Source organism: Oncorhynchus clarkii, chromosome 22 (assembly GCF_045791955.1).
Source record: "Oncorhynchus clarkii lewisi isolate Uvic-CL-2024 chromosome 22, UVic_Ocla_1.0, whole genome shotgun sequence".
Taxonomy (NCBI): Eukaryota; Metazoa; Chordata; class Actinopteri; order Salmoniformes; family Salmonidae; genus Oncorhynchus; species Oncorhynchus clarkii.
In genome coordinates, this window is record NC_092168.1 from 31,100,691 (window position 1) to 31,117,344 (window position 16,654).

The 16,654-nt window shown below is 43.6% G+C and overlaps 1 protein-coding gene across 1 annotated transcript in view; it reads right to left on the reverse strand.

The window, feature by feature from the left end:
• The window catches only part of LOC139380403 (5-hydroxytryptamine receptor 2A-like), a 30,494-nt gene extending 25,007 nt beyond the window's left edge, over positions 1–5,487 (reverse strand). The window contains exon 1 of the mRNA XM_071123044.1: positions 4,096–5,487. Within this exon, the coding sequence (XP_070979145.1) occupies positions 4,096–4,573 (478 nt within the window). The 5' untranslated portion in view covers positions 4,574–5,487. The remainder of the gene's footprint in view (positions 1–4,095) is intronic.
• Between the last annotated feature and the right edge of the window lie 11,167 nt (positions 5,488–16,654).

The window sequence follows — 16,654 nt, forward strand, 5'->3', positions numbered from 1 at the left end:
CTTTTGTACATATAGTGAAGGTGTACCTGTGAAGTGTACCTGTGACTGTTTTTTTTACCCTAGGGAACAACACTGCACCCTAACATACTGTCCAAGAACACTTTCATTTAACTGTAAAAATACAGAGCTTCTTGTAGATTTACTGCATTTTTACTGCAACTAGACAAAAACCTCAAGGAAACCATGACACAATGTTCTAAGAACATTCTAAAAATGTTATTGGAAACATTTCTGGAACAAACCGAGAACAAGATAAAACCTGCAGGGGACCATGACTGTTTAAATTGAATTAATGCCAATTATGCATTTAAGGTAAGATATTTCGAATTACATTTTGACACCTGGGTCTTCACATGTGCAAACATTTTGACACGTATAGTTTCATGGGATCACATAGTAAAATTTTGCATCCCCATGTTGTCACATTTATATCACATGAGATCATGTTTCCACATGTGCTAAAATGTCACATGTGTAGTTTCATGTTATCACATTGCACGTTATCACATTTTACTTCACATAAAATCATGTGATCAAAAGGGTCTGTCCGTTTACTAAATCTTTTTTGAAACATACCTATACACTTAATTTCCTCTTCACCCTGTCTTACTCCTCTCTTCTCTCCAGACCCCTTTTAACCTGGTTCTAACATGCATAATATGTCCACATTCTGACAAGATCAGGACAAATGTGTGTCCACATTCTTAGATCGGTGTAGACAACCTCAGGAGGTAGTCAGGCATGAATTGTGTCTGGATATCTTACAAGTCGCTTCGAGGCAAGCAACACTGAAGCATGCATGAGAGCACCAGCTGTTCTGGATGACTGTGTGATAATGCTCTCGGTAGCCGATGTGAGCAAGACCTTTAAACAGGTCAACATTCACAAAGCCCCGGGGCCAGACGGATTACCAGAATATGTACTCAAAGCATGCACGGAACAACTAGCAGGTGTCTTCACTGACATTTTCAACCTCTCCCTGACCGAGTCTGTAATACCTACATGTTTCAAGCAGACCACAATAGTCCCTGTGCCCAAGGAAGCGAAGGTAACCTGCCTAAACGATTACCGCCCCGGAGCACTCACGTCGGTAGCCATGAAGTGCTTTGAAAGGCTGTTCATGGCTCACAACAGCATCCTCCAGGATACCCTAGACCCACACCAATTCACATACCGCCCCAAAAGATCCACAGATTACATATTCTCAATCGCACTCCAAACTGCCCTTTCCCACCTGGACAAAAGGAACACCTATGTGAGAATGCTGTCCATTGACTACAGCTCAGCGTTCAACACCATAGTGCCCACGAAGCTCATCACTAAGCTAAGGACCCTAGGACTAAACACCTCCCCCGCAACTGAATCCTGGACTTCCTGACGGGCCGGCCCCAGGTGGTAAGAGTAGGCAACAACACGTCTGCCACACTGATCCTCAACACGGTGGCCCCTCACGGGTGTGTACTTAGTCTAATCCTGTACTCCCTGTTCACCCACGACTGCATGGCCAAACACGACTCCAACACCATCATTAAGTTTGCTGACGACAGTGGTAAGCCTGATCACCAACAATCATGAAACCACCTATAGGGAGGGGGTCAGACAGCCTATAGGGAGGGGGTCAGAGAACTGGCAGTGTGGAGCCAGGACAACAACCTCTCCCGCTATGTTAGCACCCTGTCTCTTCCCTCTCTTCTCTCTGCCTCTCTCTCTGATGTTTCTCTCCCAGTCCCTCCCTTGATTGAAGCATCAGGAACTCTGTCATTCCCATCGCTTGTTTTTTGCCTCTCGAAACCACTTGTTTATTTTCCTCCGCTTGTCTCTCTCCGTCTGTGAATGACCTGTTGCCCTGCTATCACACATCTGGTTCTCTGACAGCAGATAATGACATGGCTTTGTTTTGTTCTGTGTGTGGTCGTGTCTGAGAGGAAGCTGCTGAGGCTCATTCTCATGCCATCTGACTCTAGTTTTGCTGCTGCTCGATTGACATGAACTCTATCCGTGTCTGGCTAAATAGCTGAGCACAAACCAAGTTTCTAACCTTAGCCAAACAAACGCTACACACAGTCCACCCCCCCCCCCCCCCCCCACTCGCTCTCTCTCTCTCTCTCTCTCTCTCTCTCTCTCTCTCTCTCTCTCTCTCTCTCTTTGTCTCTGTCTGTCTTTCTCTCCCCTCTCTCTCTGCCTACTGTATCTGTCTCTTTCTCTCCTTCTCTTTCTTTTGTTCTCTCTCTCTCTCTCTCTCTCTCTCTCTCTCTCTCTCTCTCTCTCTCTATTTCTCTCTTTACATGTCTCAAGTCCATCATCCAGGGGATTAGTTACACTTTTACCAATGGGGCAATCTTCCTCTCATAAAGACGGTCTAAAGAGTGAAGGTCTGAGGAGAAGGGGATTATATGAAACACATCTCTTCCCCTAGTTCAGCAGGTGTCAGAAGACGGCTGTATGTTCCCCATCTCATGATCTAAGCAAAACCAAGCCGAGCTGCAGCTATGTTTCAATCCAATTGGCGACATATTTTCATCCAAATATTCAAAAATCTGCATAAAGAAATGATGTAATTTTCCTACTAGTGGTGTTTCCACCAAACTGACTTGTTGCAGATACACATCAGTGCATGATGACGTGCTTTTTTGCTTAAGTTTTCATGTAGATTTTCAACTTTTGTCCCAAAAACTGTTGCCTTAAATAGCAACTGTGACTACTCTGGTCTTGGCACCTGCGTGCTAGCCAAAACCTTGCAGTTATAGTGCAGGTACTGTAGGCTCTGCGGGTAAGCTATTCTACATGAAAAGATTATGAATAAGAGCGAGAATGTTTTAATTTGTCAAAATGGCAGTCAAACATTGATCATCACGTCACCAGAAAAAGACACCCGTATGTCTGCATGCTGTGTCTGAGCCCGTATGTCTGCATGCTGTGTCTGAGCCCGTATGTCTGCATGTTGTGTCTGAGCCCGTATGTCTGCATGTTGTGTCTGAGCCTGTATGTCTGCATGCTGTGTCTGAGCCTGTATGTCTGCATGCTGTGTCTGAGCCCGTATGCCTGCATGCTGTGTCTGAGCACGTATGTCTGCATGCTGTGTCTGAGCCCGTATGTCTGCATGCTGTGTCTGAGCCTGTATGTCTGCATGTTGTGTCTGAGCCCGTATGTCTGCATGCTGTGTCTGAGCCCGCATGTCTGCATGTTGTGTCTGAGCCCGTATGTTTGCATGCTGTGTCTGAGCCCGCATGTCTGCATGTTGTGTCTGAGCCCGTATGTCTGCATGTTGTGTCTGAGCCCGTATGTCTGCATGTTGTGTCTGAGCCTGTATGTCTGCATGTTGTGTCTGAGCCTGTATGTCTGCATGCTGTGTCTGAGCCTGTATGTCTGCATGCTGTGTCTGAGCCCGTATGTCTGCATGCTGTGTCTGAGCCCGTATGTCTGCATGCTGTGTCTGAGCCCGTATGTCTGCATGCTGTGTCTGAGCCCGTATGTCTGCATGTTGTGTCTGAGCCCGTATGTCTGCATGCTGTGTCTGAGCCCGCATGTCTGCATGTTGTGTCTGAGCCCGTATGTTTGCATGCTGTGTCTGAGCCCGCATGTCTGCATGTTGTGTCTGAGCCCGTATGTCTGCATGTTGTGTCTGAGCCCGTATGTCTGCATGCTGTGTCTGAGCCTGTATGTCTGCATGTTGTGTCTGAGCCCGTATGTCTGCATGCTGTGTCTGAGCCCGTATGTCTGCATGTTGTGTCTGAGCCCGTATGTCTTCATGTTGTGTCTGAGCCCGTATGTCTGCATGTTGTGTCTGAGCCCGTATGTCTGCATGCTGTGTCTGAGCCCGTATGTCTGCATGTTGTGTCTGAGCCTGTATGTCTGCATGCTGTGTCTGAGCCCGTATGTCTGCATGCTGTGTCTGAGCCCGTATGTCTGCATGTTGTGTCTGAGCCCGTATGTCTGCATGCTGTGTCTGAGCCCGTATGTCTGCATGCTGTGTCTGAGCCCGTATGTCTGCATGCTTTGTCTGAGCCCATATGTCTGCAAGCCAAAGACACATTTCCATTGTTAATCAAACAATGGGACAATTACATTTTTGAACTTGAGCTGGAACGCACTCACCATAGAGAATGGTGACCATAGAGACGGGCATGACCAGGATGCCCAGAAGCATGTCAGCGACGGCCAGCGACATCAGGAAATAGTTGGTAGCATTCTGGAGTTTCTTCTCCAGAGACACAGCCAAGATAACCAGGATGTTACCCGTCACTGTAACGGCGATGACCGCCAGGATCAGCAACGCTGCCCAGTTCTTGTCCACTGCCGTCATCCCCGTTGCACACAGCGATGATGCCAGGATCCTCCCTTCTTCACTGTAACCCCTTATGCCATGAGTCCAGTTGCCTGACGGAAAGTAATTCACCTCGGCGTCTTCATTCCTGTTACACCCGTTTGAAAAATTCCTTCCTCCATTTCCCAGAAGTCCCTCTGACCCGGGAAGCCAAGGTTCAGGGTTAAAGGGCGGAATAGTTACAGCTTTGACAGCAGACGAGATCAACTCTGATCCGTTCCCGTGCAGGTTCATTATGTCAGTTCCCATACACCTCCAGCACTTTACTTATAACAACACACTTACTCCTACAGGTATTTTACAAGAGAGGAGCAATAGGGATGTGTCGGGTCCTTAAAAGCCTCCACATGGTCTCCATCATCGTGCTCAGAGCAACGTGTCAAAAAACGCCACAGAACAATAGAGGTCTATGACTTTCGCTCTGTTGCAAGTATCCCAAACCAGAGAGCAATTACCCTAAGCTCTATTTCTCACATTCAATCCTTTTCTCAGGTCCACATTATCACCTGTTGATCAGAGGTTGAATCCATTTGGATTCAGGAAAGTAGAATCATTAGAATGTGCTCAACGCTAGCACGCCAGTTTGGTGAGAAAGGTATCCACACTGTCAGATGGCACCGATTGCTCGGTTAAATCCTTACGTCATCTTAGCGATGGAGAAGATTAGACATGAGATGTGTGTGTGTGTGTCAGATAATCCTCAGGTGTCTTTGCTGCTCCTGCTAGGGTTTACAGCTGTGTGTGTGAGTGCTATGGAAATGATTCAGAAGCCTGATGAGTGACGACAGGTGTCACACACACTATCTCTCTCTTTCTCAGTCACACACACACACACATTCACACACATATACACACACACACACACTTCCAGCCAGGTCCGTCCTCTGAGCTGGGAGGGAGACGAGTTTTGCCAGATGTGATGGATGGAAAATCCTAGTTTGGGAAAAACAGTCACCCTAAAAACATTCCTCTACTTTTCTTCCATTTTTCCTATTTTTCTTCCTTATTCCTTCAGCCCTTTAATCCAGCCTCATCAGAGCCTACATTGTTTTCTTTCCTATTTGACAAGTGACAGGTTCTCCAGGTCCCCTGATTATTAGGAAGTTCCCACTTCAGCCGTCAGTTACTGAGCAGTATTCCACTGTGTGCTGTTTCTGCTTTCTCACAGACACTCACATACGCTCTCCGTGCCTCACATTCTCTCTCTCTCGCTCTCTCACACACTTTCTGTGTTCTGTTCCACTCTCCATGCACCTTTCTCTCCCTCCCTGTTTCACACTCTCTCGCTCACTCCCTCTTTCACTGCCCCTCCCCTCCCCTCTTTCACTGCCCCTCCCCTCTTTCACTCAATTTGTGTGCTCTTTCTCTCTCTCTTTCTCTCTCTGCCTCTCTCTCTTGACACAGTCCAGTTCACTGTAGGTCTTCCGTGTACACACAGTAGCATTAGAAGTTATGTGAGAGCTCATAAAAGTACTGCTTTGCATTGATAAATAAGCTGAATCCAGGGAGCATAGTGTGCATGCAGGGGTCCTTCTGAGTGCTGTCTGAGCACAATAAACCCCCCTGCTGTACACACCGAAGGACCACCTTTTCCCCCCCACTCTGGGGGCTTTCACACACTTGCTTAAGCAGAAACATGTAGGAGGACATAAAGTACAAACACACAACTGGGTCCTGGACTTCCTGACGGGCTGCCCCCAGGTGATGAAGGTAGGAAACAACACCTCCACGTTGCTGATCCTCAACACTTGGGCCCCACAAGGGTGTGCTGCTCAGCCCCCTCCTGTACTCCCTGTTAACATATGACTGCATGGCCACGCACGCCTCCAACTCAATCATCAAGTTTGCAGACGACGTAACAGCCTGATTACAAACAATGACGAGACAGCCTACAGGGAGGAGGTGAGGGCCCTTGGAGTGTGGTGCTACGAAAATAACCTCTCACCCAACGTCAACAAAACAATGGGTCTGATTGTGGACTTCAGGAAACAGCAGAGGGAAAACCCCCCTATCCACATCGACAGGACCACAGAGGAGAAGGTGCAAAGCTTCAAGTTCCTCGGTGTACACATCACTGATAAACTGAAATAATACACCCACACAGACAGTATAGTGAAGAAGGCGCAACAGCACCTCTTCAACCTCAGGAGGCTGAAGAAATGTAGCTTGGCACCTAAAACCCTGACTAACTTTTACAGATGCCTTGTACGGCAACTGCACCGCTCGCAACTGCAGGGCTCTCCAGAGAGTGGTGCGGTCTGCCCATCGCCTCACCGGGGGGCGAACTACCTGCCTTCCAAGACTATCATCCAGAAGGTGAGGTCAGTACAGGTGCATCAATGCTGGGACCGAGATACTAAAAAACAGCTTCTATCTCAAGGACATCAGACTGTTAAATAGCCATCACTAGCACATTAGAGGCTGCTGCCCTATAAACAGTTGAAGTCGGAAGTTTACATACACTTAGGTTGGAGTCATTAAAACTCGTTCTTCCAACACTCCACAAATTGCTTGTTAACAAACTATAGTTTTGGCAAGTTGGTTAGGACATCTACTTTGTACACGATACAAGTCAATTTTCCAACAATTGTTTACAGACAGATTATTTAACTTATAATTCACTGTATCACAATTCCAGTGGGTCAGAAGTTGACATACACTACGTTGACTGTGCCTTTAAACAGCTTGGAAAATTCCAGAAAATTATGTAAAGGCTTTAGAAGCTTCTGATAGGCTAATTGACATAATTTGAGTCAATTGGAGGTGTACCTGTGGATGTATTTCAAGGCCTACCTTCAAACTCAGTGCCTCTTTGCACGACATCATGGGAAAATCAAAAGGAATCAGCCAAGACCTCAGAAAATAAATTGTAGACCTCCACAAGTCTGGTTCATCCTTGGGAGCAATTTCCAAATGCCTGAAGGTTTGAGTTTGAGTTTATTTTATTTTTACAGGGACAGTGCACATTAATCAACGTTTCAGTAAAAGTGCCGGTTTTAGCCAGCCGGCTAATGTTCAACAGCAGTCCCTGGGCAGGTTATTAAAAACAATTACAATATAGACAATCATTGAGCAGTGAGCACACGCAGAGCAACATAGGACAAGCAAGACAAAGCATACAGACAGAGCAACATAGAACAAAAAGCAGCAAGACAGGTACCACGTTCATCTGTACAAACAATAGTACGCAAGTATAAACACCATGGGACCACCATGGGACCATACCGCTCAGGACGGAAACCCATTCTGTCTCCTAGAGATGAATGTACTTTGGTGTGAAAGTGCAAATCAATCCCAGAAGAACAGCAAAGGACCATGTGAAGATGCTGGAGGAAACAGGTACAAAAGTATCTATATCCACAGTTAAACAAGTCCTATATCGACATAACCTGAAAGGCCGCTCAGCAAGGCAAGGAAGAAGCCACTGCTCCAAAAAAATGCCACCATAAAAATGCCAGACTACGGTTTGCAACTGCACATGGGGTCAAAGATCATACTTTTTGGAGAAATTACCTCTGGTTTGATTATGGGGGTGCTTTGCTGCAGGAGGGACTGGTGCACTTCACAAAATAGATGGCATCATGAAGGAGGACAATTATGTGGATATATTAAAGCAACATCTCAAGACATCAGTCAGGAAGTTAAAGTTGGTCACAAATGGGTCTTCCAAATGGACAATGACCCCAAGCATACTTCCAAAGTTGTGGCAAAATGGCTTAAGGACAACAAAGTCAAGGTATTGGAGTGGCCATCACAAAGCCCTGACCTCAATCCCACAGAAGGTTTGTGGGCAGAACTGAAAAAGCATGTGCGAGCAAGGAAGCCTACAAACCTGACTCAGTTACACCAGCTCTGTCAGGAGTAATGGAACAAATTTCAGCCAACTTATTGTGGGAAGCTTGTGGAAGGCTACCCTAAACGTTTGCCCCAAGTTAAACAATTTTAAAGGCAATGCTACCAAATACTAATTGAATGTATGTAAACTTCTGACCCACTGGGAATGTGATGAAAGAAATAAAAGCTGAAATAAATCATTCTCTCTACTATTATTCTGACCTTTCACATTCTTAAAATAAAGTGGTGATCCTAACTTACCTAAGACATGGAATTTGTACTTGGATTAAATGTCAGGAATTGTGAAAAACTGAGTATAAATGTATTTAGCTAAGGTGTATGTAAACTTCCAACTTCAACTGTATCACTGGCCAGTTTAATAATGGAACACTAGTCACATGACTAATGTTTACATATTTTGCATTACTCATCTCATATGTATACTGTATTCTATTCTCTTCTACTGCATCTTAGTCTGTGCTGCTCTGACATTGCTCGTCCAAATATTTATATATTCTTAATTCCATTATTTTACTTTAGATTTGTGTGTATTGTGTGTATTGTTATGAAATTGTTAGATATTACTTGTTAGATTTTACTGTACTGTTGGAGCTAGAAATTTTCATTTCGCTACACCCACAATAACATCTGCTAAACACGTGTATGTGACCAATAACATTTGATTTGATTTGATGTGACACAAACACAAACATAACATATTTAGGTACATACTCAAGCATACATACATGTATGCATGCATGCAGGCAGACAGGGACAAGGAACACAGACATTTCTCTGCATCCAAAAGCATGAGCTTGAGTCATGAAAGAGATAGCAGTAATGCTAGGATAAAATGGGATTAGGATGATAGAGATAAATGATTGAATGAGCCAAAAAAAGAAGAGAGAGAGAACAGATGTGCCTTTGGCTAACTGTTCGTGTGTTGAACCTGAAAGAAGATTCTGTATAATGCAAGCCAGTGTGGGGTTGAAAGGTGTTTCTGTTTTGTATGTTAGTGTTTCATGTGTCTTACGTAGATTCCTTCCCATTTTTACATTTTAGTCATTTATCCAGAGCGATGTACAGTTAGTGCATTCATCTTAAGATAGTGGGGTGATATGTCTTCTCCTGTCACTGTACTGGAGATTCATTATCTCCCTCATTAGTAGAGTAGTGAATAAATACAATGTTGTATCAACTCATACACCAGATACAGTGGGGCAAAAAAGTATTTAGTCAGCCACCAATTGTGCAAGTTCTCCCACTTAAAAAGATGAGAGAGGCCTGTAATTTTCATCATAGGTACACTTCGACTATGACAGACAAAAGGAGAAAAAAAATCAAGAAAATCATATTGTAAGATTTTTAATGAATTTATTAGCAAATTATGGTGGAAAATAAGTATTTGGTCAATAACAAAAGTTTATCTCAATACTTTGTTATATACCCTTTGTTGGCAATGACAGAGGTCAAACGTTTTCTGTAAGTCTTCACAATGTTTTCACACACTGTTGCTGGTATTTTGGCCCATTCCTCCATGCAGATCTCCTCTATAGCAGTGAACTCCCTCCAAAGATTTTCTATGGGGTTGAGATCTGGAGACTGGCTAGGCCACTCCAGGACCTTGAAATGCTTCTTACGAAGCCACTCCTTCGTTGCCCGGGCGGTGTGTTTGGGATCATTGTCATGCTGAAAGACCCAGCCACGTTTCATCTTCAATGCCCTTGCTGATGGAAGGAGGTTTTCACTCAAAATCTCACGATACATGGCCCCATTCATTCTTTCCTTTACACGGATCAGTCGTCCTGGTCCCTTTGCAGAAAAACAGCCCCAAAGCATGATGTTTCCACCCCCATGCTTCACAGTAGGTATGGTGTTCTTTGGATGCAACTCAGCATTCTTTGTCCTCCAAACATGACGAGTTGAGTTTTTACCAAAAAGTTATATTTTGGTTTCATCTGACCATATGACATTCTCCCAATCTTCTTCTGGATCATCCAAATGCTCTCTAGCAAACTTCAGACGGGCCTGGACATGTACTGGCTTAAGCAGGGGGACACGTCTGGCACTGCAGGATTTGATTCCCTGGCAGCGTAGTGTGTTACTGATGGTAGGCTTTGTTACTTTGGTCCCAGCTCTCTGCAGGTCATTCACTAGGTCCCCCTGTGTGGTTCTGGGATTTTTGCTCACCGTTCTTGTGATCATTTTGACCCCACGGGGTGAGATCTTACGTGGAGCCCCAGATCGAGGGACATTATCAGTGGTCTTGTATGTCTTCCATTTCCTAATAATTGCTCCCACAGTTGATTTCTTCAAACAAAGCTGCTTACCTATTGCAGATTCAGTCTTCCCAGCCTGGTGCAGGTCTACAATTTAGTTTCTGGTGTCCTTTGACAGCTCTTTGGTCTTGGCCATAGTGGAGTTTGGAGTGTGACTGATTGAGGTTGTGGACAGGTGTCTTTTATACTGATATCAAGTTCAAACAGGTGCCATTAATACAGGTAACGAGTGGAGGACAGAGGAGCCTCTTAAAGAAGAAGTTACAGTTTGTCTGTCATAGTTGAAGTGTACCTATGATGAAAATTACAGGCCTCTCTCATCTTTTTAAGTAGGAGAACTTGCACAATTGGTTGCTGACTAAATACTTTTTTGCCCCACTGTAGATACAGTGAAATGTGTTGTTTTACAGGGTCAGTCATAGTAGTACAGCACCCCTGGAACAAATTGGGGTTAAATGTCTTGCTCAAAGGTACATTGACTGATTTTCCCCTTGTCTGCTCAGGAATTTGAACCAGTAACCTTTCGGTCAATACTCTAACCACTAGGCTACTTGCCACATAGTATTAGTAGGAGTCATGGTAGATACTATGAAGATACAGCCAGCACCACATAACAGAGATGACTCGGCTAATTTGTTTGCCCTTTCAATGAGCTATATGCTAATTAATGTAGCAGAGCGCTATACTGTAGCGGTGTTGGCGTGAATTAACACTGAAATAAACCTGATATGAGCGGAGGCTGCTGCCTGACAAAGATACTGTAGCTGCCTACATTTAAACACACACGCCAGACAACACACACAGGCACACACAGACACGGACATACATGAACATACACATCCCCACACACACACACACACACATACTGGAGTGGTAAAACGTTGCAGTCACAGACACATTCACTATATTACCACTTTGACAGTCAGACACACACTCAAAGCACTGTTAACATAACAAGGCTATTGAATGCTTCTGCAGGGAAAGCATAAATCATACAACTCATACACAGCTGCTGGTCTTTGCCAACAGAAGTCTATCATAACAGAAGTATATCATAACATTGCAATGTCAGCTACAGTGCACTATGGAATCAACTAGAAGGAATATTGAAACCTTAAGCCACAAATTCTATTGATAGAGGTGACAGCTGAGAGTGTCCCAACCAAACATATCCTATAGCTTGGCCCTGCTACCGCTGAGCTGGGTCACTTGCTGTGATTCCTATCGTACCAGTCTGCTCCTCTTACTGCTCTCTCACTCCTCTTTCGCTGCTCTCTCACTCTTCTCTCACTACTCATTCCTCCTTCACTCCTCCTGGCCATTTATCCCAGACAAGGGAGGTCCATTCATTTATGACCGAAGCGCTTAATAAAAGTGCCAATAAAATCAAGCATTCGTGGAGATTTACTGTGATCGAGCAAAATAATGTAATCCTTTGTCATGATCCACCCCAAAATTATTCTAATTGGAATGTATTATTTTTCCTCCCTCTGCCATTTTTATAAGCGCTCTATATTCTAAATTGTATTATCTAAAGTCCAAGTGGGTTGGGCTTAGTGACTTCCTCATGTCGTACGCCACATGAATTTGATTGGCATCTAGATGTCAGATATTGGATGGGGCAGCAAAATGAGATCCAGATCACTGTTTGATTGAATTACATGTTAAACAGATGAAATAAACAAAGCAATTAACAAATGTAAAAACAAATTAAATACATTTTCTCCACCAATTATCAGACTCTTGTGCTACTCAAGGGCTTTTAAAATGGAGACTGAATAATGTGTCTGAGAGTATTTAAAACAGCACAAGGAAATGTAACTTTTAAACAAATGAGTCAGGCTACTCCGTAGTCGTGTTTAATGTACATTTCCATATAGTTTCGAAGATATCCGTAATAACTACAATTTGAATTATCTCACAGGTTGTGAACGTATACTGTACACTCTTTTGGCACCTAGATGATGAATACTAAGGTGGTAAAACAGCAGATAAGGAGAATATGTGAGGCCAAGCTTAATATTTCACACTGGCCAGACAGGCTATGCTCTCACTTGCTGTTCGGCAAAGGTCACACACACACACACACACACACACACACACACACACACACACACACACACACACAAGTTATGCAGAAATCATTTTTTTTGCGATATTCAAAATGTGTTTTTATTAACCTTCATCTGGCCTTTTAGAGAGAGGAAGTCTTCCAACCTCACTTCCAATTGTCATATTAATGGCAGAGGGCTTGATGGAGTTCCACGTTTACCTTACCTCACTGTCTATCCTACATCAGTGTCATTTCAGATTATATGGAAGTTTAACTTTAGTAAATTACTATCTGTACTGTATTTGTATTTTACTGTAAGTCTGGACACAAGGACGTTGCTCAAGGTACTGTAATCAATATGCATTCCCTCATGTGTTACAGGTCATGATGATAGCCCCATGTCAGACATAACACATGTTCTGTCCTTGGGCTCATCTTTCAGGAGGCAGGTCAGGTGGCTCAGCAATATTGGTCAGTAAGGACAGTGATTTTCCCCATTTTTGCCTACCTCAGATAAAACAAATGTTGAGTGGATGACAGAGAGAACAGAGATTGGCTCAACAGACCATAACATTCATGTTGCTGACTGTAGTCCTAAACAATGTCCTCCATCAACACTCCCCTCCCTTCTCCACAACACTTCATCTTGATAAACAACCTGTCCTCGCTGTTCACAAAGACATATACAGTCATCCCTCCCTCCCTCAACCCTTCCTCCCTCGTTTTATCTGCTTACACCATTAATAATGTGCGGATATACAAAAGTGATCGATAGCTATGAGAGGAAAAGGAAATAAACTGATGTAAAAAGTCAAAGGTCACCCAGTTAGAAGACTTATGTAAATAAATCATGTTGTTCTCAATCAACAGTTACTGTCTGTGCTATGATATAATTCAATGAGATGAGAACGGAGGGAAGCAAACAGATGTAAAACCTCTGTAAAGGTCAAAGGTCACTGTGATCCATCACATCACATTGGAAGGCTGATTGATCTATATCTCACAAGAGTTATAGATGGACATTGTAAATCAACAGTAACTGACTGGTTATCTAGATCTCACTGATCTAAGATACTATGCTACAGAGTGGCATTTCCATCCACATCGACATGGCCACAGTGGAGAGGGTGAAAAGCGTGCACATCACTGACGATATGAAATGGTCCATCCACTCAAACAGACAGTGAGGTGAAGAAGGCGCAAGAGTTTCCTATGGACGTGAAGCTTGGCATTCAGCCCAAAGAGTTCAATCTTGGTTTCATCAGACCAGAGAATATTGTTTCTCATGGTCTGAGAGTCCTTTAGGAGGCCTTTTGGCAATCTCCAAGCAGGCTGTCATGTGCCTTTTACTGAGGAGTGGCTTCCGTCTGGCCACTCTACCATAAAGGCCTGATTGGTGGAGTGCTGCATAGATGGTTATCCTTCTGGAAGCTTCTCCCATATCCAAAGAGGAAATCTGGAGCTCTGTCAGAGTGACCGTTGGGTTCTTGGTCACCCCCCTGACCAAGGCCCTTCTCCACTGATTGCTCATTTTGGCCGGGCGGCCAGCTCTAAGAAGAGTCTTGGTGGTTCCAAACTTCTACCATTTAAGAATGATGGAGGTCACTGCATTCTTGGGGACCTTCAATGCTGCAGAAATGTTTTGGTACCCTTCCACAGATCTGTGCCTCGACACAATCCTGTCTCGGAGATCTACGGAGAATTCCTTCGACCTTATGGCTTGGTTTTTGTTTGACCTTATACAGACAGGTGTGTACCTTTCCAAATCATGTCCAATCAATTGAATTTACCACAGGTGGACACCAATCAAGTTTTAAAGACATCTCAAGGATTATTAATGGAAACAGGATGCACATGAGCTCAATTTCGAATCTCATAGTAAAAGTTCTGAATACTTATGTAAATAAGAATGGTAGAAACTCCTCAAATACAGGTGTGCCAAGCTTGTAGCGTCAACCCAAGAATACTCAAGGCTATAACCCGCTGCCAAAGGTGCTTCAACAAAGTACTGAGTAAAGGGTCTGAATACTTATGTAAATGTGATATTTCTGTTTTAAATGTGTAATAATATATATATACTGAACAAAAACATAAATGCAACTTGTAAAGTGTTGGTCACATGTTTCATGATCTGAAATAAATAAAAAACATAAATGTTCCATCTGCACAAAAAGCTTATTTCTCACATTTCTTTATATCCCTGTTAGTGACTATTTCTCCTTTGCAACATTATCCATCCACCTGACAGGTGTGGCATATCAACAAGCTGATTAAAGAGCATGATCTTTACACAGGTGCACCATGTCCTGGGGACAATAAAAGGCAACCTCCAACTTCATTTTAGAGAATTTGGCAGTACGTCCAACTGTACAAATTACCTCGACTAACCTGTACCCCCGCACATTGAGTCGCTACCAGTACCCCACTGTATATACCCTCGTTATTGTTATTTTATTGTGTTACTTTTTATTATTTGTTTCTTTGGGGTTATTTGATAAATATTTTCTTAACTCTTTCTTGAACTGAATTGTTGGTTAAGGGCTTGTAAGTAATTATATCACGGTAAGGTCTACTACCCCTGTTGTATTTGCCACATGTGACAAATAACGTTTGATTTGTAACCACGCCATCCCAGGACTTCCACATCTGGCTTCTTCACTTGCGGGATCGTCTGAGACCAGCTACTTGCACAGCTGATGACACTCTGGGTTTGCACAACCAAAGAATTTCTGGGAAATTCAGATCAGGGAAGCTCATCTGCGTGCTCGTCATCCTCACCAGTGTCTTGACCTGACTGCAGTTCGGCGTCATAACCAACTTCAGTATGCAAATGCTCACCTTCGATGGCCACTGGCATGCTGGAGAAGTGTGATCTTCACGGATGAATCCTGGTTTCAACTGTACCGGGCAGATAGCATCGTGTGAGTGAGCTGTTTGCTGATGTCAACATTGTGAACAGAGTACCCCATGGTGGCGGTGGGGTGTGGTTATGGTATGGGCAGGCATAAGCTGCGGACAATGCAAACAATTGCATTTTATCGATGGCAATTTGAATGCACAGGGATTCCATGACGAGGTCCTGAGGCCCATTGTCGTGCCATTCATCTGCCACCATCACCTGAGTAGTGCAGCGGTCTAAGGCACTGCATGTCAGTGCAAGAAGCATTACTACAGTCCAGGCTGTATCACACCTGGCCGTGATAGTTCCCATAAGGCGGCGCATAATAATTTTCCTGATAACGCACGGCCCCATGATGCAAGGCTCTGTACACAATTCCTGGAAGCTGAAAATGTCCCAGTTCTTCCATAGCCTGCATACTCACCAGAGATGTCACCCATATTTGGGATGCTCTGGATCAACGTGTTCCCGTTTCTGCCAATATCCAGCAACTTCGCACAGCCATTGAAGAGGAGTGGGATAACAGTCCACAGGCCATAATCAACAGCCTAATCAACTCTATGCAAAGGAGATGTGTTGCACTACATGAGGCAAATGGTCGTCACACCAGATACTAACTGGTTATCTGATTCAGGCCCATAACTATTTTTGAAGGTATCCATAACCAACAGATGCATATCTGTATTCCCAATTATGTGAAATCCATAGATTATAATTTATTTCCATTGACTGATTTCATTATATGAACTGTAAAAAAACTGTAATTTTAAAAAAATGGTTGCATGTTGTGTTTCTATTTTTGTTTAGTGTATATATATATATATATATATATATATATATATAATATATATATACAGTCTACTAAAACTATATACAGTATATATTAAACATCAAGGACACCTGCTCTTTCCATGACATAGACTGACCAGACGAATCCAGTTGGAAGATATTATCCCTTATTGATGTCACTTGCAAAATTCACTTCAATCAGTGTAGATGAAGGGGAGGAGACAGGTTAAAGAAGGATTTTTAAGCCTTGAGACAATTGAAACATGGATTGTGTATGTGTGCCATTTTAAGAGGGTGAATGGGCCTTTAAAGTGCCTTTGAACAGGGTATGGTAGTAGGTGCCAGACGCATTAGTTTGGGTCAAGAATTGCACTGCTGCTGGGTTTTTCACGATCAACAGTTTCCTGTGTGTATCAAGAATGCTCCACAACCCAAAGGACATCCAGCCAACTTATCACAACTCTGGGAAGCATTGT